Source organism: Triturus cristatus, chromosome 6 (assembly GCF_964204655.1).
Source record: "Triturus cristatus chromosome 6, aTriCri1.1, whole genome shotgun sequence".
Classification (NCBI taxonomy): domain Eukaryota; kingdom Metazoa; phylum Chordata; class Amphibia; order Caudata; family Salamandridae; genus Triturus; species Triturus cristatus.
This window is the reverse complement of record NC_140589.1, coordinates 1,230,162,520-1,230,189,690: the sequence shown is the minus strand read 5'-3', so window position 1 is coordinate 1,230,189,690 and position 27,171 is coordinate 1,230,162,520. Positions and strand designations below refer to the sequence as shown.

The 27,171-nt window shown below is 42.3% G+C and overlaps 1 protein-coding gene across 4 annotated transcripts in view; it reads right to left on the bottom strand.

Annotated features, from left to right (window-relative positions):
* SERAC1 (serine active site containing 1) overlaps positions 1 to 27,171 on the bottom strand; it is a 401,166-nt gene that overhangs the window by 167,136 nt on the left and 206,859 nt on the right. For all 4 annotated transcript variants that reach the window (XM_085612157.1, XM_085612159.1, XM_085612160.1 and 1 more), the window contains exon 5: positions 26,964 to 27,053. In XM_085612157.1, the coding sequence (XP_085468283.1) occupies positions 26,964 to 27,053 (90 nt within the window). The remainder of the gene's footprint in view (positions 1 to 26,963; positions 27,054 to 27,171) is intronic.

Below are 27,171 nucleotides of genomic sequence, written 5' to 3'. Positions count from 1 at the left end.
TCCCAGAAGTCTGATACTTTTAATTTGAGGGTAGTTAATTTGCTACATTCAGCGAGCATATGTATTAAATGGGCCGGGCCTGTACCACACCTGGGATATTTATCGTCTATTCTTTTCCCCCATGTGTGCAAATTTGCCGGTGTAAAATATAAGTTGTATATAGTCTTATAAAGTTGGGCCTTGAGGGTTGATGTTAAAAAAACCTTAGCAGTAAGGGAGAGGACCTTATCAATGTCAACATTTAGATTGTTCAACTTAGATGCCCAGAGTGATTCTGTTCTCTCCAAATCATCATGTTGTTGTTCCAGCAACAGCTCGTAGAGTATGCTTATACTAGAAATTTTCTTCCCCCCCGATATGATCAAGAATAGAAATATTCAACATTGAAATGTTTGAGATTTTTGAGGAAAGAATGGTATTTATTTGAATATACTTAAAGAGGTCAGAGGTCGGAATGTTGAATTTTATTTGGAGATTGGAGAACCTCACACCGGGCTCAGCGTCTAGAAAATCCCCCACTGATACCAGTCCGAGGCTCTCCCACCTCTTAGCGATATTGTCATTGACTTGCCTAGAGAGCAGGAAGGAGTGCCATAATGGTGTATATTTATTGATTTTTGAGATATCCAAATGTTTGGAAACTTTCTTCCATACCTTCCAAGCGCTGTCAATAATTTTAAACTTAACCTTCTTGTAGTATGATGGTTCTATCTGTCTCAACAAAAGGCCTTTTGCTTTCTCCCCTACAGCTAGCTCATATATTGAGGGGATCCCAGTCCCAGCTATGTTATTACTTATTGGGTTTGTGTTAAATAATGGAAACATCCCTTGGAGGAGACAGGCCCAAAAATATAGAGTTATATTCGGAAGCCCCAAGCCCCCTCTCTCCTGCGGTAGGGAGAGGAATTTTGAGGATCTCCTAATTTTACCGTATCCCCAGATAAATTTAGATATTTGTGATTCTAGGGCTATAATCATCTTATCCTCAACAATTATAGGGATTGCGCGAAAAAAGTACAGTATCCTCGGAAAAATGTTCATTTTAACAAAGTTGACCCTACCAATGATTGAGAGATATAAACTATTCACCCTCAAAAGGTCCTTTTTTAGGTTTTCAAGCAGGGGGTCATAATTAAGTTTATTAATATTTTCGATCTGCGGGGATATAGAGACGCCTAAATAAACAGCGTTGGTTGCCTTTCTGGGATCATTAAATAGAATATTATTTGTACAGATAACGACAGTTTTTTCGCGGTTCAAAGAATATCCGGACATGACCCTGAAGGACTGAGTTATATTCTCAATTTCTCCAATTGCCTCGGTGGGGTTTGGTGTTACGACCGCCACGTCATCGGCGTAAGCAAGTATCTTAGTTTCATACGTGCCTGTCTTAATCGGTGTTATCGCAGTACTTGCCAATAATTTCATAATCAGCGGATTTATATAGAGGGCAAATAATATCGGGGAACAGGGACACCCCTGCCTTGTGCCCCTTAAGATGTTAAATGATCTAGATTCTAAGCCCATCGTCTGAACTTTAGCGACTGGATCTTGATACATTGCTTGTATAAATCTAACAAAGCAGGCCCCAAAGTTGTTAAGATCCATTATCGCCCACATGTATTTCCATGAGACTCAATCAAAGGCCTTCTCGGCGTCAAGGAGGATCATAGACATCCGGCCCCCCGTCGCCGCCATGATGTCAAATAGTGATATGACCCTACAGGTATGATCCGTAGTTCCTTTGTGGGGAATGAAACCATGCTGCCACGGGGAGACCAGATGTTTTACCACCCTCCTGAGCCGATTGGCCAAGACATTCTCAAATCCTCTTCTATTTCATAAAAAAATTCTGACATGCAGACTGAAACATGCACTTTGAATACCAGCAGCAGACTTCCCTGGTGAGCAGTAGCTTTACTAGAGTGATCTAATGAGCAACTAGAGTGCTAACATTCAGAATTTATGGAAAATGTGTGACACATCTGAATGCCTTCTTGATGGAATCAAAGTAAACAAGCATTAAAAATGCAATAGGTCTCGCCCTCGTTTAAGTTAAAGCAATTCTGTTTGTAATTAGGTGGCTTTTAGCTTTCCTTTTATTAGTGTTTTTCAAACTTTCACGTACATAACATGCATATGTATGCATATATGTATGCATGCATTTATATTTGTATTTATATAGATATGCAGATTATATATATGCTTATATATGTATGTATATATATACACATACATATATATATAAATGCATATGCATATATATGTTCATATGTGTGCGGGTAGAGAGAGGTAGAGGTGTAGAGGTGTAGAGGTAGAGAGTAGTAGAGAGAGAGGTAGAGAGTAGAGGATGAGTAATAGAGAGCAGAGAGTGAGTAATAGAGAGTGAGTAGTAGAAAGTGAGTAGTAGAGAGAGAGTAGTAGAGAGTGAGTAGTAGAGAGTGAGTAGCAGAGAGAGAGTAATAGAGAGTGAGTAGTAGAGTGAGTAGTAGAGAGTGAGTAGTAGAGAGTAGTAGAGAGAGTAGTAGAGTGAATAGTACTACGTAGTAGAGAGCAGTAGAGAGTGAGTAGTAGAGTAGTAGAAAGTGAGTAGTAGAGAGAGCAGTAGGGAGTAGTAGAGTAGTAGGGAGTGAGTAGTAGAGAGTGAATAGTAGAGAGTAGTGGAGTAGTAGAGAGTGAGTAGTTGACAGAAGGAGAGTGAGTAGCAGAGAGTAGTAGAGAGCGAGTAGTAAAGAGCAAGTAGTAAAGAGTGTGTAGTAGAGAGTAGTAGAGAGTGAGTAGTAGAGAGAGTAGTACAGAGTAGTAGAGTAGTAGAGAGTGAGTAGTACAGAGTAGTAGAGAGTGAGTAGTACAGAGTAGTAGAGAGCGAGTAGTAGAGAGCGAGTAGTGGAGAGCGAACAGTAGAGAGCGAGTAGTAGAGAGTGAGTAGTAGAGAGTGAGTAGTAGAGAGTAGTAGAGAGAGTAGTAGAGAGAGAGTAGTAGAGAGTGTAGTAGAGGGTAGTAGAGAGTGAGTAGTAGAGAGTAGTGGAGTAGTAGAGAGTGAGTAGTAGAGAGTAGGAGAGTGAGTAGTAGAGTGAGTAGTAGAGAGTAGTAGAGAGCAAGTAGTAGAGAGTGTGTAGTAGAAAGTGAGTAGTAGAGAGCAGTAGAGTGAGTAGTAAAGAGAGTAGTAGAGAGTGAGTAGTAGAGAGAGTAGTCGAGAGTAGTAGAGTAGTAGAGAGTGAGTAGTAGAGTGCATAGTAGAGAGTAGTAGAGAGAGAGTAGTAGAGAGTGAGTAATGGAGTGAGTAGTAGAGAGTAGTAGAGAGCGAGTAGTAGAGAGTGAGAAGTAGAGAGTGAGTAGTAAAGAGTAGTAGAGAGTGATTAGTAGAGAGTGATTAGTAGAGAGTGATTAGTAGAGAGTGAGTAGTAGAGAGTGAGTATTAGAGAGTAGCAGAGTAGTGAGTAGTAGAGAGTGAGTAGTAGAGAGTAGTAGAGAGTGAATACTGGAGAGTGAGTAGTAGAGAGCAGTAGAGAGTGAGTAGTAGAGAGTGAGTAGTAGAGAGTGAGTTTTAGAGAGTGAATAGTAGAGAGTGAGTAGTAGAGAGTGAGTAGTAGAGAGTGAGTACTGGAGAGAGAGCAGTAGAGAGTGAGTAGTAGAGAGTGAGTTGTAGTGAGTGAATAGTAGAGAGTGAGTAGTAGAGTGAATAGTAGAGTGAGTAGTTGAGAGTGAGTAGTAGAGAGTGAGTAGTAGAGTAGTGAGTAGTAGAGAGTAGTAGAGAGTGAGTACTGGAGAGTGAGTAGTAGAGAGCAGTAGAGAGTGAGTAGTAGAGAGTGAGTTGTAGTGAGTGAATAGTAGAGAGTGAGTAGTAGAGTGAATAGTAGAGAGTGAGTAGTAGAGAGTGAGTAGTAGAGTAGTGAGTAGTAGAGAGTGAGTACTGGAGAGTGAGTAGTAGAGAGCAGTAGTGAGTAGCAGAGAGTGAGTAATAGAGAGTAGTAGAGTGAGTAGTAGAGAGGGAGTAGTAGAGAGGGAGTAGTAGAGAGGGAGTAGTAGAGAGGGAGTAGTAGAGAGCGAGTAGTAGAGAGCGAGTGGTAGAGAGTAGTAGAGTGAGTAGTAGAGTGAGTAGTAGAGAGTAGTAGAGAGTGAGTAGTAGAGAGTAGTAGTAGAGAGTAGAAGAGAGTAGTAGAAAGTAGTAGAGAGTGAGTAGTAGAGAGTAGTAGTGAGTGAGTAGTTTAATTTAAAAGGAACACAATGAGGGGGTTAATTTTGCCATAGAAATTATGATTAGTGCTGAAAAAAGAAAAATTAGGGCACATTTTGAGTGACTTCTCAAATCCTCTTCTATTTCAATAAAAAATTCTGACATGCAGACTGAAACATGCACTTTCAATACCAGCAGCAGACTTCCCTGGTGAGCAGTAGCTTTACTACAGTGATCTAATAAGCAACTAGAGTGCTAACATTCCGAATTCATGGCAAATGTGTGACATATCTGAATACCTTCTTGATGGAATCAAAGTAAAAAACTGAAAGTATTTCCTACTGAGGAGATTGTAGTAAATGAGGAAATTAGGAAACTTCATAACAAATAAGTCTCCCAAGATGGCCACCCGAGACAAAAGAGCCCAAATGTAGCACAAATATCAGCCAGATGTTGCCCAAGTATAGCCCAATGACAGAATGTCCCAGAGTGTTCTAAAGAACAACTAGAGCGCTAACAGTCTTACTTATGGCAAAAGTATGGCACACCTGAAGCCATCTTGATTGGAATAAAGTGGTAACACTTAAAACATTAAATTTGCAAAGGCACAAAATGAGGGGGTTCATTTTGCCATAGAAATTATGATTAGTGTTGCAGAAAGAAAATTAGGGCACATTTTGACTTCTCAAATCCTCTTCTATTTCAATAAAAAATTCTGACATGCAGACTGAAACATGCACTTTGAATACCAGCAGCAGACTTCCCTGGTGAGCAGTAGCTTTACTACAGTGATCTAATGAGCAACTAGAGTGCTACCATTCAGAATTTATGGAAAATGTGTGACACATCTGAATGCCTTCTTGATGGAATCAAAGTAAACAAGCATTGAAAATGCAATAGGTCTCGCCCTCGTTTAAGTTAAAGCAATTCTGTTTGTAATTAGGTGGCTTTTTAGCTTTGCTTGTATTAGAGTTTTTCAAACTTTCATGTACGTACCATGCATATGTATGCATATATGTATATGTTTGCATGCATTTATATTTATATAGATATGCAGATTATATTTATATGTTTATATATGTATATATATATATACACATACATATATATAAATGCATATTGTATATTGGTCTCAAGATGGTTGCCAACACTTCTTGGATGAAGTGCTGACAGCCAATCACATCTCACGATGAGATGTGTGGTTAGGCTCCGCCCAGATATATATGTGATTTTACTTTTGATTTTTTCAGGAACTACCGAACGGATTTACACCATTTAAGCAAAAGGCACGAGTCTGAGCTGAGGACTACCTTTCTGTCAAATTTGGTGTAATTCCATTCAGCAGCTCGGGCTGTAGCTGGGGCTAAAGGTCCTATGGGAAATTGCATGGGGAAAACACGTTTTGGGACCCCCCTTTTTTCTCGGCCCCCGCTATACGAATCATCCCGAGACTTTCAGGATAGGTGCAGAGCGGAGCTGGCCAAAAGTTTTGTAAATTTCGCAAAGATTCGTCAATCGGCGCCAAAGTTATTGGGAATAAAATGTTGCGGATTTCCTATGGAAAATAGGTCCTAACTATAACTACCAACTGGCGACCGCCAGTAGGTAATATACACATACATATATATAAATGCATATGCGTATATATGCATATATATATGTGCATATGTGTGCATGTACAGAGAGGTAGAGGTGTATAGGTGGAGGTGTAGAGGTAGAGAGGTAGAGAGTAGAGAGCGAGTAATAGAGAGTAGAGAGTGAGTAGTAGAGAGTAGTAGAGAAAGTATCAGATAGTGAGTAGTAGAGAGTAGTAGAGTGAGTAGTAGAGAGTGAGTAGTAGAGAGTGAGTATTAGAGAGTGAGTAGTAGAGAGTAGTAGAGAGTGAGTAGTAGAGAGTAGTAGAGAGTGAGTAGTAGAGAGTAGTAGAGAGGGAGTAGCAGAGAGAGAGTAGTAGAGAGTGAGTAGCAGAGTGAGTAGTAGAGAGTAGTAGAGATAGAGTAGTAGAGAGTGAGTAGTAGAGTGAGTAGTAGAGAGAGTAGTAGAGAGTGAGTAGTAGAGAGTAGTAGAGAGTGAGTAGTAGAGAGTGAGTAGTAGAGAGAAAGTAGTAGAGAGTGAGTAGTAGAGAGTGAGTAGTAGAGAGTGAGTAGTAGCGATTAGTGGAGTAGTAGAGAGTGAGTAGTAGAGAGTGAGTAGTAGAGTGAGTACTAGAGAGTAGTAGAGAGCGAGTAGCAGAGAGCAAGTACTAGAGAGTGTGTAGTAGAGTGAGTAGTAGAGAGTAGTAGAGAGTAGTAGAGAGTGAGTAGTAGAGAGAGAGTAGTAGAGAGAGAAGTAGAGAGAGTAGTAGAGTAGTAGAGAGTGAGTAGTATAGAGTAGTAGAGAGTGAGTAGTAGAGAGTGAGTAGTAGAGAGTAGTATAGAGTGAGTAGTATAGAGTGAGTAGTAGAGAGTGAGTAGTACAGAGTGAGTAGTAGAGAGTAGTAGAGAGTGAGTAGTAGAGAGAGAGTAGTAGAGAGAGAGTAGTAGAGAAAGAGTAGGAGAGAGTAGTAGAGTGAGTAGTAGAGATTAGTAGAGTGAGTAGTAGAGTGAGTAGTAGAGATTAGTAGAGTAGTAGAGAGTGAGTAGTAGAGAGTGAGTAGCAGAGAGTAGTAGAGAGTGAGTAGTAGAATGTGAGTAGTAGAGAGTAGTAGAGAGCGAGTAGTAGAGAGTGAGTAGTGGAGAGTGAGTAGTAGAGAGCGAGTAGTAGAGAGGTAGTACTAGAGAGTAGTTTTAGAGAGTAGTAGAGAGTGTAGTAGAGAGTGCGTAGTAGAGAGTAGTAGCGAGTGAGTAGTAGAGAGTAGTAGCGAGTGAGTAGTAGAGTAGTAGAGAGTGAGTGGTAGAGAGTAGTAGAAAGTAGTAGAGTGAGTAGTAGAGAGTGAATAGAGAGTAGTAGAGAGTAGTAGAGAGTGAGTATGAGTAATAGAGAGAGTAGTAGTAGACAGTGAGTAGTAGAGAGTAGTAGAGCGTGAGTAGTAGAGAGTGAGTAGTAGAGAGTGAGTAGTAGCGAGTGAGTAGTAGAGAGTGAGTAGTAGAGAGTGAGTAGTAGAGAGTGAGTAGTAGAGAGTGAGTAGTAGAGAGTGAGTAGTAGAGTGAGTAGTAGAGTGAGTAGTATAGTAGTAGAGAGTGAGTAGTAGAGAGAGTAGTAGAGAGTCAGTAGTAGAGTAGTAGAGAGTAGTAGAGAGTAGTCAGTCAGTGTCAGTCAGTGTCAGTCAGTCAGTCAGTGTCAATCAATCAGTGTCAGTCAGTGTCAGTCAATCAGTGTCAGTCAGTCAGTGTCAGTCAGTCAGTGTCAGCTAGAGCAGCTCTGCTGACCTGGTTCTCTGGCTCTAAAGCAGCTCTGCTGACCTGGTTCTCTCTCTCTAAAGCAGCTCTGCTGACCTGGTTTCTCTGGCTCTACAGCAGGTCTGCTGGCCTGGTTCTCTGGCTCTACAGCAGCTCTGCTGACCTAGTTCTTATGCTACAGAGCAGCTCTGCTGATCTAGTTCTCTGGCTCTACAACAGCTCTGCTGATCTGGTTCTCTGGCTCTAAAGCAGCTCCACTGACCCAGTTCTATGGCTCTGAAGCAGTTCTGCTGACATGGTTCTCTGGCTCTAGAGCAGCTCTGCTGACCTGGTTCTCTCCCTCTAAAGCAGCTCTACTGACCTGGTTTCTCTGGCTCTGCAGCAGCTCTGCAGACCTGGTTTCTCTGGCTCTAGAGCAGCTCTGTTGACCTGGTTCTTAGGCTCTAGAGCAGCTCTACTGACCTGGTTCTCTGGCTCTAAAGCAGCTCAGCTGACCTGGTTCTATGGCTCTAAAGCAGCTCTGCTGATTTGGTTCTCTGGCTCTAGAGTAGCTCTGCTGACCTGGTTCTCTGGCTCTAAAGCAGCTCTGCTAACCTGGTTCTCTGGCTCTAAAGCAGCTCTGCTGGTCTGGTTCTCTGGCTCTAGAGAAGCTCTGCTGACCTGGTTCTCTCCCTCTAAAGCAGCTCTACTAACCTGGCTTCTCTGGCTCTGCAGCAGCTCTGCAGACCTGGTTCTCTGGCTCTAGAGCAGCTCTGTTGACCTGGTTCTTAGGCTCTAGAGCAGCTCTACTGACCTGGTTCTCTGGCTCTAAAGCAGCTCTGCTGACCTGGTTCTATGACTCTAAAGCAGCTCTGCTGATTTGGTTCTCTGGCTCTAGAGTATCTCTGCTGACCTGGTTTCTCTGGCTCTACAGCAGCTCTGCTGACCTGGTTCTCTGCCTCTAGAGCAGCTCTGCTGACCTAGTTCTTAGGCTCTAGAGCAGCTCTGCTGACTTGGTTCTCTGGCTCTACAGCAGCTCTGCTGACCTGGTTTTCTGCACTCACGATGCACGCACCCGACTTTGCGAAAATATATTTAAAAATAATATAAGTTTATTATAAGTACAAATATATTATTTTGATGAATATCTTACATAATCTCTTGCCTTAATATGTATATTAAAGACACATACATATTTTTTTGGAACATAATTTTTTTTTGCGGGAGTGCGCACCCAGCGCGCCCCAGCACGTATATGATGTCACGCGGGACCCGCAACCGCACCAACATCTCGTACCGTAATGCGCATGTGACGCAAATGCGCGGGAGCAGGAGTCGCAGACTGGTCGCATACCAATCGCGCATATCACGTGATATTAAATGTATACGATGTAACTGAAAAACACGCAGCCGTCGCACACCATACGCGGATCCTTCATTACTTTTCTAAAATGGCGGCTAGAATGCGCGCACCCACCGTGATGTGTACACTTTGAGTGTGGGACTCCGAAAAAAATTGATCTAAATATATTAAAATAAATAATGAAAACAAGAAAATTAATCAATATTTCAGTTTTAATTAAAAAACACTTTTTTTGCAATTTTCAGAAAAATATAAAATGTTATTTAATGAATGAAATATTTATAAATAAACAGTTAAAAAACTGCAGAAAATCAGTACAAAAAAATAGATATAACTACTATCACACTTAAAAGTTAGCATTTAAAAAACCTTTGAAATTCACCGAAAAAAACATAGGTTTCAGAGACGTTATAGCTAGAAATTAGCATTTAAAAAACCTTAGAAATTCACAGAAAAAAACATAGGTTTTAGGGGTGTTCTAGTTAGCTGCCCATTTCACTCAAAACCATAGAAATTCCTCCGTTATAGTTAGTTCTGCTAACTATAACTCACGCGCCCGCAATGCACTGCTGATGATGTCACATATTGCATCATTCATGACATGGTCAGTGACATCACTGATGACATCACTGATGACATAATTAACTTGACAATCTTATACACCTCATCATACACTAGTACACCTTTCATCACTCACTGTAAAATACAGAGTACCATATTTGAAACCATTGACACACCAATATCAGTTACTACATACCCACTCACTGATTCTAAGTCTACACACACAACTACCCATTCAACAACAGAATCATCTATATATGCAGTCATTAATGAATAGAACACTATCAAATGCACTTATATTCATATATAGACATTGACACATCAGCAGTCATCTTAGTCGGTTATGCAGCCATCCTACTCACTCATGAAAAAAATGTATGGCACTATAATTTACTCACTTACACAATTATCCAACAACACCTCATTTATTCAAACACATAGTAACTCATCGTTAATATGTTAAAAAAGCACCATTACAATTACACACTCATTCATATAGTTACTCTCACAATCACTGACTCTTACACATACTTATTTATATACACCAACTCACATACAATGCCTTTTATTTTTTTACTTTGTTGAAGATGTACAACTAAAACATATATTCGCTCACCAACACACAAATAAATACACTCAGTCACCCAAACAACGGTTTCCACATGCACTCTCAAGGCCATACACCTAGTCAATCAACCATTCACACATTTATGCATAGAGTTACACACACCACATCCAACCACACACAAACTCAGTGTCCCATACAAATACTCACCCAACTAATCAATAACTAATATACACACTCATATAGTTAGTGACCAACTGATGCAGCATATTGTACAACAACAGAGACAGTGCTGCACACATTCACATAGTTTAGTTACTAATCCATGTATTAAGTGAGACACTTTTAATTACTCACTTAAACAGACAGTCAGACAGCTACTAAATCCTCCATCCAGACAGTTATATATCCACTCAATCTTCAATACAGATTGGTATATATATATATATATATATATATAATACATATTTAAATTTCAAACTAAACCACATTCAGTGGATGATGTCATCAGTGATGTCATCAGTGATGTCATTTGAGATGTCATCAGTGATGTCATCAGTGATGTCACTGACCATGTCATGAATTATGCAATATGTGACATCATCAGCAGTGCATTGCGGGCGCGTGAGTTATAGTTAGCAGAACTAACTATAACGGAGGAATTTCTATGGTTTTGTATGAGTAAAATGGGCAGCTAACTATAACACCCCTGAAACCTATGTTTTTTTCTGTGAACATATATATACACACACACACACACACACATATATATACATACACGTGTGTGTGAATAGATATTAACTGAAAAAACTAAGGTTAAAGGGAAGTTACAGTTAAGTGAAAATGTCAGTAAAAGCATACCATTTCAAACAAACAAAACCACTGAAATTCACAAGTTATGGTGCCTGTAACTCAAATCTCGCCATGCACTGCTAATTATCTCGCATATTAAATCACTGATGACATGTTCTATGACATCATTGATAACACTTTAGGACATGAGTTATAGTTATTTGGGATAACTATTACTGAGGAATTTCAGTAGTTTTGTATGTTTAAAATGGTATGTATTAAATGACATTTTCACCTAACTGCTTTTTCTACATTGGCGGAGGATGGAAAGTTATGCAGTGATTGGTCAAGGCGGGGGTGGGGGGGTTGAGATAAAAGGCAGGTCGCAAAACGCATAGTACGAAAACAGCAGAACGGATTTACACGAAACTTGGCAGTATTAGACATTATGATGCACACAGGATCCTTTTGGTACTAAAAGTAAGTACAGTAAGTATTTTTTAAGTTAGAAGACATTTAAACTTAGTGCTATGTATAGTCGCAGTATTTTGAAGAAATTTCGCGGAAGTACCGCAGTACATAGCGATGAAAAGGCATTATGTGATATGCTAATGACTGCCTTTATGTCTAAAATACATTAAAAAAAATTAAATGTTAAAAAATAAAAAAATATACTGTACTATCCTATATTTTACAAATATAGTGTACTACACTCTATTTTTTATTTTTAATATATTTAAATCTTCAAAAAAATGTCTATGGAGTACTATAGTAATACCTACAAATTACGGCAGTTCTACATAAACTGCTCTAAAAATATATAGAAAATTATATATAGATTTCTCTACCTATTAACACTTTAAAAAAAAGTGGTAATAGGTAGGAAACAGAAACACAGGATACGGTCCAACTGTGCTGAAAATGACATGGCTGCCTTTTGCCTTTGGTAAAACACAGCCATTAGTCAATCACATACTGCCTTATCATGCGCATCTACGGCTGTATTCTAAGAACTTAATGCAGTATACTGTGGCAAAATATATAAGTAAGTATTGGAAAATGTAAATCTTTAATAATTCGTACACCATTGACAAATACTACTAAAATTACTATTTACACCTAATAATGTATTTTCCTGCCACATTCTATCTCCTTCAATTCACACACTTTCACACTACGTCTGTTTCAATTACCACACTTCATGTCACTCCATTCTAGTCCTATCCACCGTCTGCCACTCCACTCTACATTAATCCACTGTACTCCACTCCACACTACGCCACTCCGAGCCACTACACTGTATGCCATGATACTCCATGCCACCCCATTTGATGATACTCTACTGTACGCCTCTCCAATGTAGGCCCCTCCACTCTATTCCACTCTATGCTAATCCACTCTATGACAATCCACTGTATGCTGTTATACTATACATCGCTTAATTCAACACCCCTTCACTCTATGCCACTCCTCTCTACGTCTATCCACTCGTCCCTAATACACTCCATGCTATTACATATAATTGCACTGTACAATGTTCCACTCTACGCTACTCCACTATGCCACTCCACTCCACGTCACTACACTGTATTCCAGTAACACTCAACATTATTCCACCCTACAACATTGCACTGTATGCTACACCACTATACACTATTCCACTCCGCACCACTCCAGTATATGCTATGCCACTCCACTGTAAGCTACTGTACTGTATGCCATTAAACCGTACTTCACTTCAATGCCACTCTACTGAACACTACTCCATTGTACACTACCAAACTGTATGTTATTCCACACCATGCCACTCCACTGTACCCTACTCCAGGGTACGCTAGTCCTCTGTACGCCACTCCAATGTACGCTACTCTACTCTGCGCTATTCCACTGTATGCCACTACATTGTACCTCACTTCACCCTACTACACTCCACTGTACGCCACTCCACGCTATTCCACTGTACGCCACTGCATTGTACACCACTCCACTGTATGCTATATTCCACTGTATGTTGCTCAACTGTACGACAATTATCTACACCACTTCACTCTACATCACTATCTTGTACAGCAATCCACTCTACACTATTCCTGTGTATGCAACTCCACTGTACAAAACTCCACTCTATGCTATTTCCCTTTATGGCACTCCACTCGCTGCCACTTCACTTTATGCCTCTTTAGTACATACTATTCCACTGTACACCACTCCACTCTACTCCACTCCACTCTACTATATGCCACTGCACTGAATGCTATTTCACTGTATGCTACTCCACTCTCACCACTTCACTGTACACCACTTCACTATATGCAATTCTGCTCTACGTCACTCTACTATACGCTATTTCATTCTACACCACTCTGCTCTATTACATTGTATTGTATGCCAATACATTGCACCTCCACTCTCCGCTGCTCCACTCTACACTACTGCACTCTACACTACTACACTGTATACTATTACACTCTACCACACTACTCTACACATTCCACTGAACGCTAATCTACTCCACTGTACCCCACTCCACTCTACGCCACTCCACTATACTCTATTTTACTGTACGCAACTACACTCTTCGCCACTCAACTTACCTCACCACTCTACCAAGCAGTGTCTTCTCACAAAAGATTTGATTTGCAATGTCATAACTGTTATTGTAAATACTATAATTTTAGATGGTATAAGGTAGATAATATAAAACGGTATAAGCAGTGCATGGAAAAGGCACGAGTTATAGTTAATGTCATCATTGATGACATCTCAAATGACATCACCGATTACATCATCCAAGTTTTTTTGTACACATTACTCTATAAACGAGTGTGGCATTAAAGGTCTGAAAGTAAGCACCAAGCCATTCGGAGGCAGCTAACCCAATAGCCTTTGGTCATGCGTGGCGTGAGGTTGGCCGAAGGGCCTGGCTTGCAGCCAGGACCTGCATCCAACTCCCTGCAGGCAGCCAACCCCACGCTGCGCATGCTTTTAGCCGTGCTCAGCGGGGGTTAGCCACAGGGTTGGCCTGCTGCTAGGCCCTGTGGTCGAATTGCCAGCAAGCAGCCAAAGCAACACAGAGCACAGCCTTTGGTGTGCGCCGCGTAGGGTTGGCCTTTGGGCTCTGGGTACCCCATTGCCCATGGGGCCATAACATATATAATTTGGGGAGGGGCATGAAGCCCACCTCCCTGAGCCTTAATTTTCCCCGAGGACCCAATCCCCTGGGGCCAGTTCCAATAAAGAGGGGAGGAGGCTGCATGGGCCCTAATCTAGCCTTAGGAGGCCCTGGAGACCCTATCCTCACGGCCGAATACAATTAAGCAGAGGAGGTGACCAAGCCTTCTTGGGACCTGGAGACCCCATTCCCAGGGCCAAAATCTAAGGGGAGGGAGCAAGCAGCCACCCAGCCGAGACTTACTAGGTCCCGTGGACCCAATCCCTTAGGGACATATTGATATCCTGGGGGATGGGGCCCCAGGGCCTTTTTTAAGGCTCGATGGGGGGGGGCAATGAGACCCCCCCCTTTCTCATTTTTCTTTTAACATTTTGGGCCCGGGGAATGGGGGACCCCGTGACCTAAGTTGGTTCAGGGAAGGGGCTGCATGGACATCCACTTAGAAAAAAATAAATCTTGTCTGGGGATGGGTTCCCTGAGGCCTTCAAAGGCTCGGGGGCTGAGCACCCCCTCCTGTTTTTTAACAAAATCAGCCCAGACACAATCTGTGAACCAAGATGTAGCTTCCTGCCAAGACTAGTGTGTTGTAAAGAAGATCCCAGAGGCTACAACATAGTGTAATTCCGTTCAACAGTCTTTGGAGTGTGTAGTCTAAAGTAGTCTATGGAAAATGCATGGGGAGTTTGCATTTTGGGATCTTCGTTTTTTTTCTCGGCCTCCGCTTGATGGATCACCCTGAAACTGTCCATGAACAAACTAGACAATAAAGAGCACTTTTTGGGAACGTTTTGTTACAGTGACTGTATGGGTAAGTGAGCGGTATCTGATTGGCTGTTTGAGTGAGTGACTGTGAGTGAGTGACTGTGTGTAAGTGGCTGTATGGGTGAGTGAGTAGCTGTTTGAGTGGGCGTTTGGTTAAGTGAGTTTGTGGGAGAGTGGCTGTATTGGAGACTAAGTGTCAGTGTGAATGGTTGTATGGGTGAGTGAGGGATGTGCGAGTGCTTGTATGGATGTGTGAATGGGTATGTAAGTGGTTGTGTGGGTGGGTCAATGAGTGTGTGAGTGCTTGTATGGGTAAGTGGCTGTGTTGAGAGGATGTATGGGTGTGTGAGTGACTGTGTAGGTAAATAAGTGTGTGTGTGACTAGCTGTATGGGTGAGTGTGTGGCTATGTGAGTGGCTGTACAGGTAAGTGACTGGTTGAATAAGTGGCTGTATGGGTGAGTGAATGTTGCGTGCTTAATGAGTGAGTGAGTGGGTGTGTGGGAGCCTCTATGGAGAAGTGAGTGGATGTGTGAGCACTGGTATGGGTCTGTGAATGGGTATGTGAGTGGTTGTGTGGGAGTACAAGAGGTTGTATAGGGGTGTGAGTGGGTGCATCTGTGGATAATGTCATCAGTGATGCAACTGATCGTGTCATAAGTGATGTAATATGTGAGATCATAAGCAGTGCTTTGCGGGAGTGTAGGGTATAGGTAGCTCAGGTAACTATAACTGATGAATTTCACTGGTTTTGTACGAGTGAAATCTGAACCGAACTATAACGTCCCTGTAACCTTTGGCTTTTTACATGAATTTCTACATTTTTTTAAATTATTTTTCCTAACTATAATGACCCTGTAACCTTTGGTTTTTTTCAGTGAATTTCTAGAGTTATTCAAATTCTATTTCCTAAGTATAACATCCCTGTAACCTTTGGTATTTTAAGTGAATTTCTATGGGTTTTTTTAACTAGTAGTTGCGTTTGCAGAGTTGTGAAGAAAGGGGGTAGGGCCTCCGACCAACTCTCAGGATTCCTGCTGTGTCTGACTTACTGGGGGTAAGAGCAGGGCTTCTGGGCCCGCAAAAACCCACAGCATCCAAGAGGACTTCATCCCTCAACCAGCAGTGATCCAGGAGGTGCGTTTGCAGAGTGGTGGAGAAAGAGGGCATGGCCTCCGAACTTTGATCAATTTTCCTACGGAAAATTGCATTGGGGAAACACGTTTTGGGACCTCCACTTTTTCTCGGCCCGTGCCTAATGGATCACTCCACAGCTTTCCAGGAAGGAGTTGATGTGGATGAACTTTTAAAAATGGAAAGAAAGGTTTTGGAAGTTTCGTTAAACGGTGCCATAGTTATTAGCAATGCTCTTCCTATGGAAACGTGGGGCCAACTTGAAGGCCAGAACTTCCCATTTCCTTACTGACTTTAAATGGGATCACCATTTCGCAATCAAAAGCTCAGGAAATTTGGTCAAAAAATTGCCTCTCTCATGTTAATTTCCATAGGGATTTAGAACAAGACTGCAGCCCGAACTTCTGAATGGAATTATGCCAGTTTAAGAAAAAAGCTAGCTCTTGGTCCAGAAAGAGCTCTTTTTGTGATTTGGTGTAAATCTGTTAAGTAGTTTTTGAGATATTTAAGGAAAAAGACCTTTGTGTATCTGGGCGGAGTCTAAACACAGATCTCATAGTGAGATCTGATAGGCTATCAGCACTTCAACCAGGAAGTGCTGGCTGCATTCTTGGGACCAATATACATGATAGCATCCCATTGAAATGTATTGGAGAGAATGGCAGGCTTTGAAGTTCTCAAAAAGGAGAAGAACGTATAAGGGGTGAAAACAGATTTTTTTTAAATCATTTTTTGATGGTACCATACTAATTTTAGGAACTGTGGTGAGTTCTAAGGTGATTTTACCCTATCAAAAAGCCTTCAACTGGGATTTCATGAAACATGTTTGAAAGAAGAGAGTTTTCTCATGATTTTCCCATAGAGGTTATGGAAGGTGCTACAGCTAAAATGAGAGCACATTTACTGTGAATTCACACTATTTTTCTCAGCCATAACATAATGTAGTCTATCATTCTCAGTTAAACATGCACTTCCAACAGGAGCAGCCTGTCAGTGTATTCCCTTGTGTTCCAATACAGTCTCCCAGAGTGTGCAAAAGAACAACTACAGCGCTAAACGTCTTACTTATGATAAAAGTATGGCACACCTGAAGCCATCTTGATTGAATCAAACTGGTAAAACTTTAAACATTTAATTTAGAAAGGAATAAAATTAGAGGGTTAATTTTGTCATAGGAATTACGGTTAGTGCTGTAGAAAGAAAAATTAGGCAAAATTTTAAGTGAGTTCTCAAATATCTTTCTCTTCTATTTCATTAAAACAGTCTGACATGCAGACTGAAACATGCACTTTCAACACCCGGCAGCAGACTGCCAGTTAACTCCCAGGTGATCAGCAGCTTTATTACAGTGTTCTAACAAGCAATTAGAGTGCTAACATTCTGAATCTATGCCAAAAGTGTGGCACATCTGAAAGTCATCTTGATGGAATTTAAGTAGAAATCTGAAAGCAGTTTCTACTGAGGATACTGTATTAGTGAGGAAATAAGGGAGCTTCATGACCAATAAGTCTCCCAAGATGGCCACCAGAGAAATAAGAGCCCAAATGTAACACAAATATCAACCAAATGCAGTCCAAGTATAGCCCAAAGACAGGGCAAAACACTAAGGGCCAGATGTACGACCATTGTTGTTTGCGACTCGCAAATTACATTAAATTGCAATTCACAATTTGCGAGTTGCAAACATCAATGTACAACAGTGTTAGAGACACGGTTTGCGATTCCCAATGGGGCTCTAAATTGCATGCCTCATGCATATTAATGAGGCTGTTGCAATTTGCGACCCCATTGGGAATGGCGGGCACTCCCAGGGCTCAGCAGACCACCATGTCTGGGACTGCTTTTAAATAAAGCAGTTTTTTTTCCAAATGCAGCCCGTTTTCCTTAAAGGAAAACGAGATGCATTTGAAAAATAAAAATGAAACTTTTCAGTTTCATTTTTTAAGGGCAGGCAGTGGTCCCTGGGACCACTGAGTGCCCGTAAAAAATAATTGCGCATTCATTCCCAAAGGGGAAGGGTCCCCTGTGGACCCCTTCCCGTTTGCAAGTGCTTTACCACCATTCTGAGATGGGTAGTGAACTGCGAGTGTTTTGCGACTGCAATTGCAGTCGCAAAACATTCTTACATAGAGTTTGGAGTCGCTATTAGGAAGGGATGGCCTTATAACGATCCTTCCAAAAAGCGAGCCGCTAGCCCTATTTTGCAAGACGCTAATTGATTAGCGACTCGCAAAATAGGGTTGGTACATGGGCCACGCGTTTTTTGCGGTCGCAAACAGGCCTAAAATTCCTTTGAGACTGCAAAGTTATGGAAAAAAGTTTGCATTCACTGCATGCACTCTCCGGGCAGGGAACATAGCAGTGTCCCGAGTGGAGGTTGGGGTCCCCAGGACACGGCTTTGATCAAGCCCCAGGGATGAGATCCCTGGGGCAGGTCTACCACTCATGAAGATGGACCGACACATCCCTTCCCATAAAAAAAAAATGTGTAGAAGGCATAGGGCACCAGAGCCCTCTCTAAGGCTCAGATTGGCCAAGGGGGATGGGATGCCCAAGGCCTTAAAAGGCTTGGGGCACACGCTCCCCTTCCCTAAAAAAGACAATTTGTCGACCCCCCCCCCCCTTAGGGCCCTGGCCCTCCCCTGGGCACTAGTTGTTAAAGAGGCGAGAATAAGCCTATATTTATTTTAATTTTTAATGGGGCAGGGAATGAGTGGTACAATTACGAGCAAAGATAATTATGTTTTAGCCCAGGGGTGGGTACCACCTGGCCTAGTGGTGCAAGACATCCCTACCCTGCCCCTCTTTATGTTTTCTTTTTACTTTTATTTAGGACAGAGGACTAAGACCTGAGTTCTGTTTTGATGTGGTGGCAGCCAATCAGCTCTTATCTTTAGATCTGTTGGCTCTGCAGATCTTCTGCAGCATGATAAATGCATAAATATTAAACTCAATTTCTCTAAAATCTTCTCAGCAGATTTACACCAAATAATGAAAAGCATGCCTTCTGCACAAAGATCTGGCTTTATGGCTAATCTGGTGTAATTTTTTACAGCAGTTTTTCGCGGTATCGCTGATCAATTTTCCTACGGAAAATTGCATTGGGGAAACACGTTTTGGGACCTCCACTTTTTCTCGGCCCCTGCCTAATGGATCACTCCACAGCTTTCCAGGAAGGAGTTGATGTGGATGAACTTTTAAAAATAGAAAGAAAGGTTTTGGAAGTTTCATTAAACGGTGCCATAGTTATTAGCAATTCTCTTCCTATGGAAACGTGGGGCCAACTTGAAGGCCAGAACTTCCCATTTCCTTATTGACGTTAAATGGGATCACCATTTCGCAATCAAAAGCTCAGGAAATTTGGTCCCACTCTTAATAGTCCATCCAGCCTTACAATGTTATTAATAGCTCATTGCTTTTGTTTTGTTTACCTCTGTGTAATACAATTTGTCCATGTCTTTGCTCCAATTTTTTAAGTTCATATATCAACCCTTCCCCTTCGATAAAAAATAACAGACAAGTTGTGTATAGCATAGATTATCACAGGGAATGCATATTTGTATGCACATTACATTATCTATTTCCCGCCATTCCCAATCACCATTTTATTGATGCTTCTTTTAGTTGGAAAGACAGACCCCCTAGGATATTGCGGCAGGGATTAGCAAATTTAGCGGCACGATTATTGAAATTTAGCGGCACAAATATTGAAATTTAGAGGCATTTTTGCGGCACTTTATTTTACAAATTATCCTTCATTTTCAGCCTGAAATCAATGGAAACTTTTAGCAGAGAATTCCACTTTGAAATAGGCATGTTTAGAGTGCCTGCAGCTCTATGGAAGCACAATTACATTCCTAACCTCGTGGGAGGGAGTTGTATTTCTCCCTGGGATGTTCTAGTGCCCATGTATGCACCCTTGCAGGGGTAACAAGCGCTATATAAATGCAAAACTTTTTCCCTCTTCTATCCCTCCCCTAAGCTTCTGAATCCAAATAACTAACCTATCCACCACTCAAATTACTTTCAGTTGAGACCAGGGCAGATATATGTAACAATTCGACAATGTTTCAACCAATAATAGCTCAAAGGAGAGAAAGGGCGACCACAATAATTAAGGTGGAACAAGTAAATTGGTCTGTATTAAAACAGTTGTAGATATATCAGCACTAAATTACATTTTATGCAAGTGTAACCCAAACATTGGTGTTCACAAATGCGCTCCTGTAGAAGGTGAACGGTGCAGGTGACACTTGCAATAAAGTGAAGTTTCAGCGAAAAAACGGCGCAAAAATTAATACTTTGGGGAATGGTTACGAAACAGCGTATAAATAGTTCCTATAATGCGCTACAATTGATTTGTTTTCTTTATGTATTTGTCCACTAAACGATTACTAGTTGAAACATTGTACCTGTTGAGACATTGCTGCATTGTTACATAGGATAGGTGCAGGCACAGATGTATGTATGGCTGGATGGCTGGATGGCTGGACGGACCAGTACTTAGGATAGGCGGGTGGGCTGATAGGTGCAGGGACAGATGAATGTATGTATGGATGGAAGGCTGGATGAATTGATGGCTGGACGGATGGCTGGATGGATGACAGGGATTAGGATGGGAGGGTCGACAGTAAGGTGCCTAAGATTGGTGCTGGGATGGGTGAATGGATGGATAGACGGACGGAAGATGCAGCTACACTTCATAATTATTCATTCTTTTTTCACAAAGGGTGCTCTTAAGTCGAGGCAATGGTTTGATGTCCATTTGCGGTTTTTGGCATATAAAGGCATGTCCATATGTCTAAAAACTAACTGTCAGATAAAGCCAGTGCCGCTGGAATAGTCCCTGTCGACAGTTTATCGAAATCATCTAATGGTTCGCTTCACCCCAACCTACCTTTAAAACGCTGCACCTCAGAACTCGGCTCTTCGGAGAAGTGGACAGAAAGGCTATTTATGCACGGGGTGATCCTGTGTTTTTGCACTGCTCGGGGCACGTGCTTGACAGTAACAAACGCGACGGATGTCTAAGCGCTCCATGTCTCAAGGGCGCAGGGCAGTCTCACCAGAGAAGGTGTTCTGCAGCTCCCAGGCGAGCTAACAACCGCGGACCACCTCTTTCCTTACAGGAAGGCCCCTCCACAAACCGCCCTCAGTAGAGCAGCTGCAGAGGTGACCAACGCGGTTCTCACTGAGAAGAAACGCAGACCCTCCCCCACCCCGACACTGTGGCCTGGTATTTAAACACCCGCACTGCCCCCCACGCCTTCAAGGCAGCTATTGGCAAAGTGGGAACACAATAACGGTCGGGGGTCCGAGGCTGAATTAACCCCCAAGTTTAAAACGAGGATTTGTCGGCACAGTCGAAACGCTGCCTTCTACCACATTCAAATCGCCATAATGGTCTGCTTCTACTTGTACAAAGCACCCACCATCAGCCAGAAATACCTTGCTGCTGCGAGTACATGGCGCAGGTGAATTTAGGGTGAGTAGACGGGCATTGCAGCTTATTTACCATATACAATATTATATATTAATAAAAATCACTAAGCCATCGCTTGCACTTTTGCTGGACGATGAATATATTTAAAATACATGACCACGTACATATTGTTTCAGTGCCCGGCTGTGTGCTCTGCCCGCGTGAACTGGATGTCTTCATGATCTATACAAGTACAATGGCAGCTATAGCGCCTTGGCACACAACTGGATAGAATGTGTGCTCTATAAAAACAAATATTAAATGGGCAAATAAAGAAAAAGTATTGCTCGGCTTCGAGAAGGCTCGACCATGTTCTCATGGTTATCTGTTCGGTTCACAGGACAGGGTTAACCACTTGAAGACAGTATCGGGACGCACTTTGCTATAATTGCTGCCTTTCTGGAACCCATTACTGCCGCTCATTAGATCTTGCTTTATTCAAACTAAGCCCCATATCTACATTTTCCAAATTTCGCGGGCACTTTTGAAAAAAACGCGGCATTTTTACAAAACTGCAGATTTCGCGTTTTTTTTTTGCAAAATGCGAAATCCTGGAGGGTCTGGAAAGATATGAATAGAAGGGCATAAATCATTTTTTTCTGGTTGAAATAGTTACATTCTGAATCCTTGGGTTACAAATTGTCTAAGTGTTTTGCTCTTCTTGGGAATGGTGAATTAAATAAGGTGACTAAAGACTTTTCCTTCCTGCCTTTGGTAACCTCTTTTATAGACTGAGCAGCTAGCACAGTATTATTGTCCCGATACTAGAGAGGTGGACAACACAGATGTGTGTTTTAATGAAGCAAGGCATGAACATCGTCAGCTCCAGATGTGACATGCGCAGTGCCTATTTAGGCACCAACCCAGTGTGCTTAATTCTGTTTCGTTTGTGATTATTTCCACAATGTTTTCGGTGAAGAGTTCACAGAATGGGGAGGGTCGAAGAGAAATCTGCAGTTCGATAAAGTCTCTACCAGAAAAAGCGTTGACGAAGGTAAGTCCCTTGTTCTTCTGAGAGAGACTTCTAAACACAGATTCCTCACCTCAGAATAGATACCAAAGCAATACCTCCCCAGAGGTGGGTCTGTGAACTGGCTCAAACCAAAACATCCGGAAATAAGCATTTGCAATGCAATAGGTCTCGCATTTGCAAAAGTTTAAGCTATTGGCATTGTTCATGACAATGCCTTTTTTAAAATCTATTTTATGAAACAAACACATAAATAAATGCCATTATCATTTACAATGCCAATAGCTAGTGTTGCATTATTATTAGCAATGCCAACTGCTCACACTTTTATAATGCAAGACCTATTGCATTGCAAATGTTTGTGTTTTGATGGTGTAATATCTCAAGGCACCTTCCTGTGTCTGCGCTTCCGCACCTATAAACTTAGTATTTTACATTGTTTAAAGTTGACCAGGCTTCCAGATCCCCACATAGAGATTTTCAGTGCTATTCGCAACAATTTATGTCAAACATAAATATGTTTCCATTTTCCCTCACAACAATCAAGGAAAAAAAGTTATACATTGCTTAAACATTGGCGCCGTGCCTCCTCTGCTTTCTTCTTTGCTCAGCGCAGTTCCTTTTTAGAGGGGGAGTCTGAGGCTGTGGTGCGCATGTTTGAAGTCACTGTGAGCAGCCACCTCGAAGGTGCAGGCTGCAGACTCATCTTCTGGTGCATATGTAAACGCAGTGGGGCCGCTGCCCCTCTTTACATTGTTGAAAGTTGACCATGTTTTCTGTCCCCCACATAGAGATCTTCGGTGCGGTTCGCAACAATTTATCTGAAACAACCATGATAAAAGTTACGCATCCACCTGAAAAGCGGAGTTCAGAAACCCATTCAGCCTTTCGTTGCTAAAAACATTACCTCTTCCACGGTCTGTAAGAGGGCACGCTTTGCATGCTTTCTCATTCTCACTTCTAAAGTGCTGTGTCTGCTATGTATAGCCCTACTCGTGGACTTTGTACATAACACACAACATGAGGATAACTGTGTATTCCAAACTAGTCCACAACGAACAGGTGTGCCACAGTACTTGTTTACTTCTGTTGACAGATTTAGCTATCAATAGTGCAGCAGTGGTACCTGGGTCCTGAGGTATAAGACTGGCCCCAAATCATGCCTGCCTTTTTTTTTATACCATATTAGCGGTAAACAGTCACAGTTTATTTGCTTGCATGAAGGCCAATGGCTTCCTTGCTACAACACTGTTAGTTTTAACAGGCTGTTGGGGTGCATTGCTCGTTGTGCGGTTCAGCGAAGTTAAATAAATTGTTTGTGGTATTGCTTTCATGTTGGTATTCCCGCCAATCCTACCTTACGCTGCACAAAAGCTCTGTGAATATAAAATCAGGACTACCACAGTTCACTACTGACAGTAAGTAGCACGGTGTGCAGCAGACTCTACAGCACACATTAAAGGAACTAGGCATTTGCCAGTTGAAGCCTTGGAAAAGAGTGGGTTCAATGGTCCCTCTAGAGGGGTTGGTTCTTAATCATTGTCCACCCACCCCATAGCGTTCATCATATGTCAACCGCCGACGAGCGTTCATCAAACGTATTGGTGCGGGTTGTACTACATTTATTGACTTAATCGCGTAGATTTGACTCTGGTGGCAATAATCAGTTTGGTCCATGAAATGGGAAACCTGCAGCCCCAGGCAGAGAAGAATGCCTGGTCTAATTAGATGAAACGCGCAGCTCAGATTACCGTGGAACTTTGAACTCAGCCAGAGGCCCAATTCTCACCTCTCTGACAATACCGTGGTATCGTCTGAATGGCTGGCGGACGACCAGAGACCACTTAAAAACTCTGTTCAGTCCCACTGCATAACATAAAAAAGCCCCCCCCCGTGAATATATACAACTACACACGGGAGAAAGAATGAGAATAGCTGCCTAAAAGACCGATATAAAAGCTCTTCTTGCGTACTGTTTGCGCATGTGACTGCTAAAACTTACATTTTCAAGAAGATAACTGCACTCTCGGTATGGCACATGTCAGAATTTGCACATATCTCTAATGGTGTGTGTCAGAGCCCTGAAAGCACGAATGCCAATTGTGTGAAATGCGCCGCGAAACACGGAGGTCTCAATTACATAACAAGTGCACTCAAGATGGCTCTGCCAGTTGAACCCTCACCTCCAAAATCTGCAGTGAGAATGCTGACTGAGAATCCCAGCCCCCTGTATTGTTGTTTAATAGTAACCAAAACGGCCATTTTAAACCAATTGCAGCGCCTGGAGGCACTATATAGTAAGGCGCTAGGAACTATATAAACACAATTTATCCTAATTTAAGTGAAGAGATGCAGAATTGGTTAGTTTCTAAGAAGCGCACATAACATCAAGAGAGAGTTGTGTTACTTTGCATTTCCCTCTTTATATTAGTGAATGACTTCAACCACGAACACACTAGAATTGTTCTGTAGTTTCCCAACTAGAATTCAACTTGTTTTAAAGCTAATGCCAAACAAAGGTGGGTCGGACACATCGCCACCCTTTGCTTTTACCTTTTTAGGTCTCGGAGCCATTTAACACCATAGGATAGTGCATTGTGTTTAATTTTTGAGGAGTAAACTGTGTGAAGTAAACCCTCCCATTACACCGTAAATCAGGCTGACGCAAGAAGTCATTATAGAACAAGCGGCCGTGCAGCCGCGAAAGTGATCGCGATCAAACATCAAAAGTGAAGGTAATCGTGTCAAGCGCAGCGCGCACGCCCGCGCACATGCACTGTAGCTCTAGGCTGGCCTGGTAGCACTTTTTGGAGCCCTCTCAAAAAGTCTCGCCAGCCCAGCGCATGCGCTGGGTCAGGCGAGACCTAAAAATGAATGGGCAAAATGCCTGTTCTGATGGACCTAACTGCCCAGGCAGGATGTTTTGTGAACGTGTGGAGTGATGCCAACATAGCAGCTTGGAACATGTCCATAAAAGGCACTCCATGTGCTAACGTAGTAGCAGCGGCCTTGGGCCTAGTGGGAAGGGCCCGCAAGTCCTTAGGAGGCTGCTTCTTAGCCAGTGCATAGCAGATTTTAATGCAAAGTACAATCCATCAAGAGATGGTTTGTTTCTGCACTGCCTTGCCTTCTTTTGCTTCAGCAAACCCAATGAAAAGCTGATCGTCCATTCTGTTCTTTGGTACAATCAATATAAAAGGACAAGGCTCTTGTTTGGATCCAGGCGATATGAGTCTCTCCTCTTCCTTGGAAGGATGAGGTGGAGCGAAAAATATCAGCAGGGTGATGTTTTGGTCGACATGGAAGGGAGTCACCACCTTAAGCAGAAAGGAGGGACAAGTCTGAAGAACCAATTTTGGAAAGAAGTGGGTGTACGGAGGGTTAACCAAAAGAGCTTGAAGCTCGCTGACCCTACTGGCTGATTTAATGACCACTAAGAAGACTGTCTTAATAGTCAGCAGTCTTAGAGTTCAGCTGTGCAAAGGTTCAAAAGGGGAACACATGAGATACGTTTTAACTAAATTAAGAACCTATTTGGGCTTAACAAAAGGGGTAGGAGAAAACAAATGCTGTAAGCTCTTGTGAGAATGTGTCACAACTGGCGACTTAAACAGAGAAGGCTGATCCAGCAACCACAAAAAAAGCCAAAATAGCACAAACGTAAGCTTTAACAGGAGCCAGAGCAAGGCCTTGTTGGGCTAACAACAGCACCTCAGATGGAGAGGCAGAAATTGGGTCAACTTGTCGTGAGGAGCACCAAGCCTCCAACTTGTCCTAATGGCAGGTCTATACAGTTTTAGCTGAGGGATGCCTGACTGAAAGAAAGACATTGGAGATCTCGGAAGAACAAAGACACTCAACTGTCACCGGTCAATCTCCGAGCATGGAGGTGGAAAGTCTGCAGTTTTGGGTGGAAGACCCCTCCCTGTTACTGCGACAGGAGATCCCCCTGAAGAGGCAGACAGACGGAAGGACAATGGATCATGCCCAGTGATCTCTTGAAAACTCTGGGTAGTAGAGGTGTGGGCGGAAAGGTGAACAGGAGTCCCCTGTTCCATTCTAAATGGAAGACGTATCCAAGCTAGAGCCACTTTAGAAACTCCAATGAGCAGAAGTGTTGACACTGCGCGTTCTTGGCAATGACAAACAGATCAAGTCACGGTTGCCCCAATTCTCGAAAGAGACCTTGTGCCACCTCCGGATGCATCCCGCCAGATGTTGCACAACCAGGAAGATGACCAAACGTGCCAGCCATGTCCAGATGCGCAGGGCCTCCTGATGCAGGATCCAAGACCCACCACACCCTGTTTGGTGCAATACCACATGGCGGTGGTATTATCCGTGAACACCTGTACTAGCCTGGGATGTTGCTTAGTTAAACCACAACAGAAATTACGTACTAAGAGGAAAAGTGTCAGTTTAAAGTGGAAGCTTGGAAACAGATGGTAAAGATTTTTGCGGAAAGGACAGGAGGAAGAATAGAGGTCAGGTCACTCCCCTCAGTGAAGCAATAACAGGAGCAGTGCTGGATATCTGGGCTAACTGAACATAAGAGTTTCAATAAAGCTCAGCAAGCAACACCAGTTTTTGTAGATCAATAATGATTAATCTTTGTATTTGGCATAGCAATGGGAGGAAGAAAGATAAATTGATAGGGAAAACGCCAAAATGCTAAGTATTTCATACAAACCATCAACTGGTGTTTTGAAAAGTTTAGCTGAAGCTGCTATTGCTCTTCTCACTGCTAGATGCAACTCTTTTCTTGCCTTGTTGGTGATCCCTGTAGAAATAAAACACCGTATTGATATATATATATATTGTCACACCTCTCTCCTCTTTTCCTACTCCAAATTGTTTATGAGCAATTTTCACTCTACCATAAAATCTATCTTGCCACA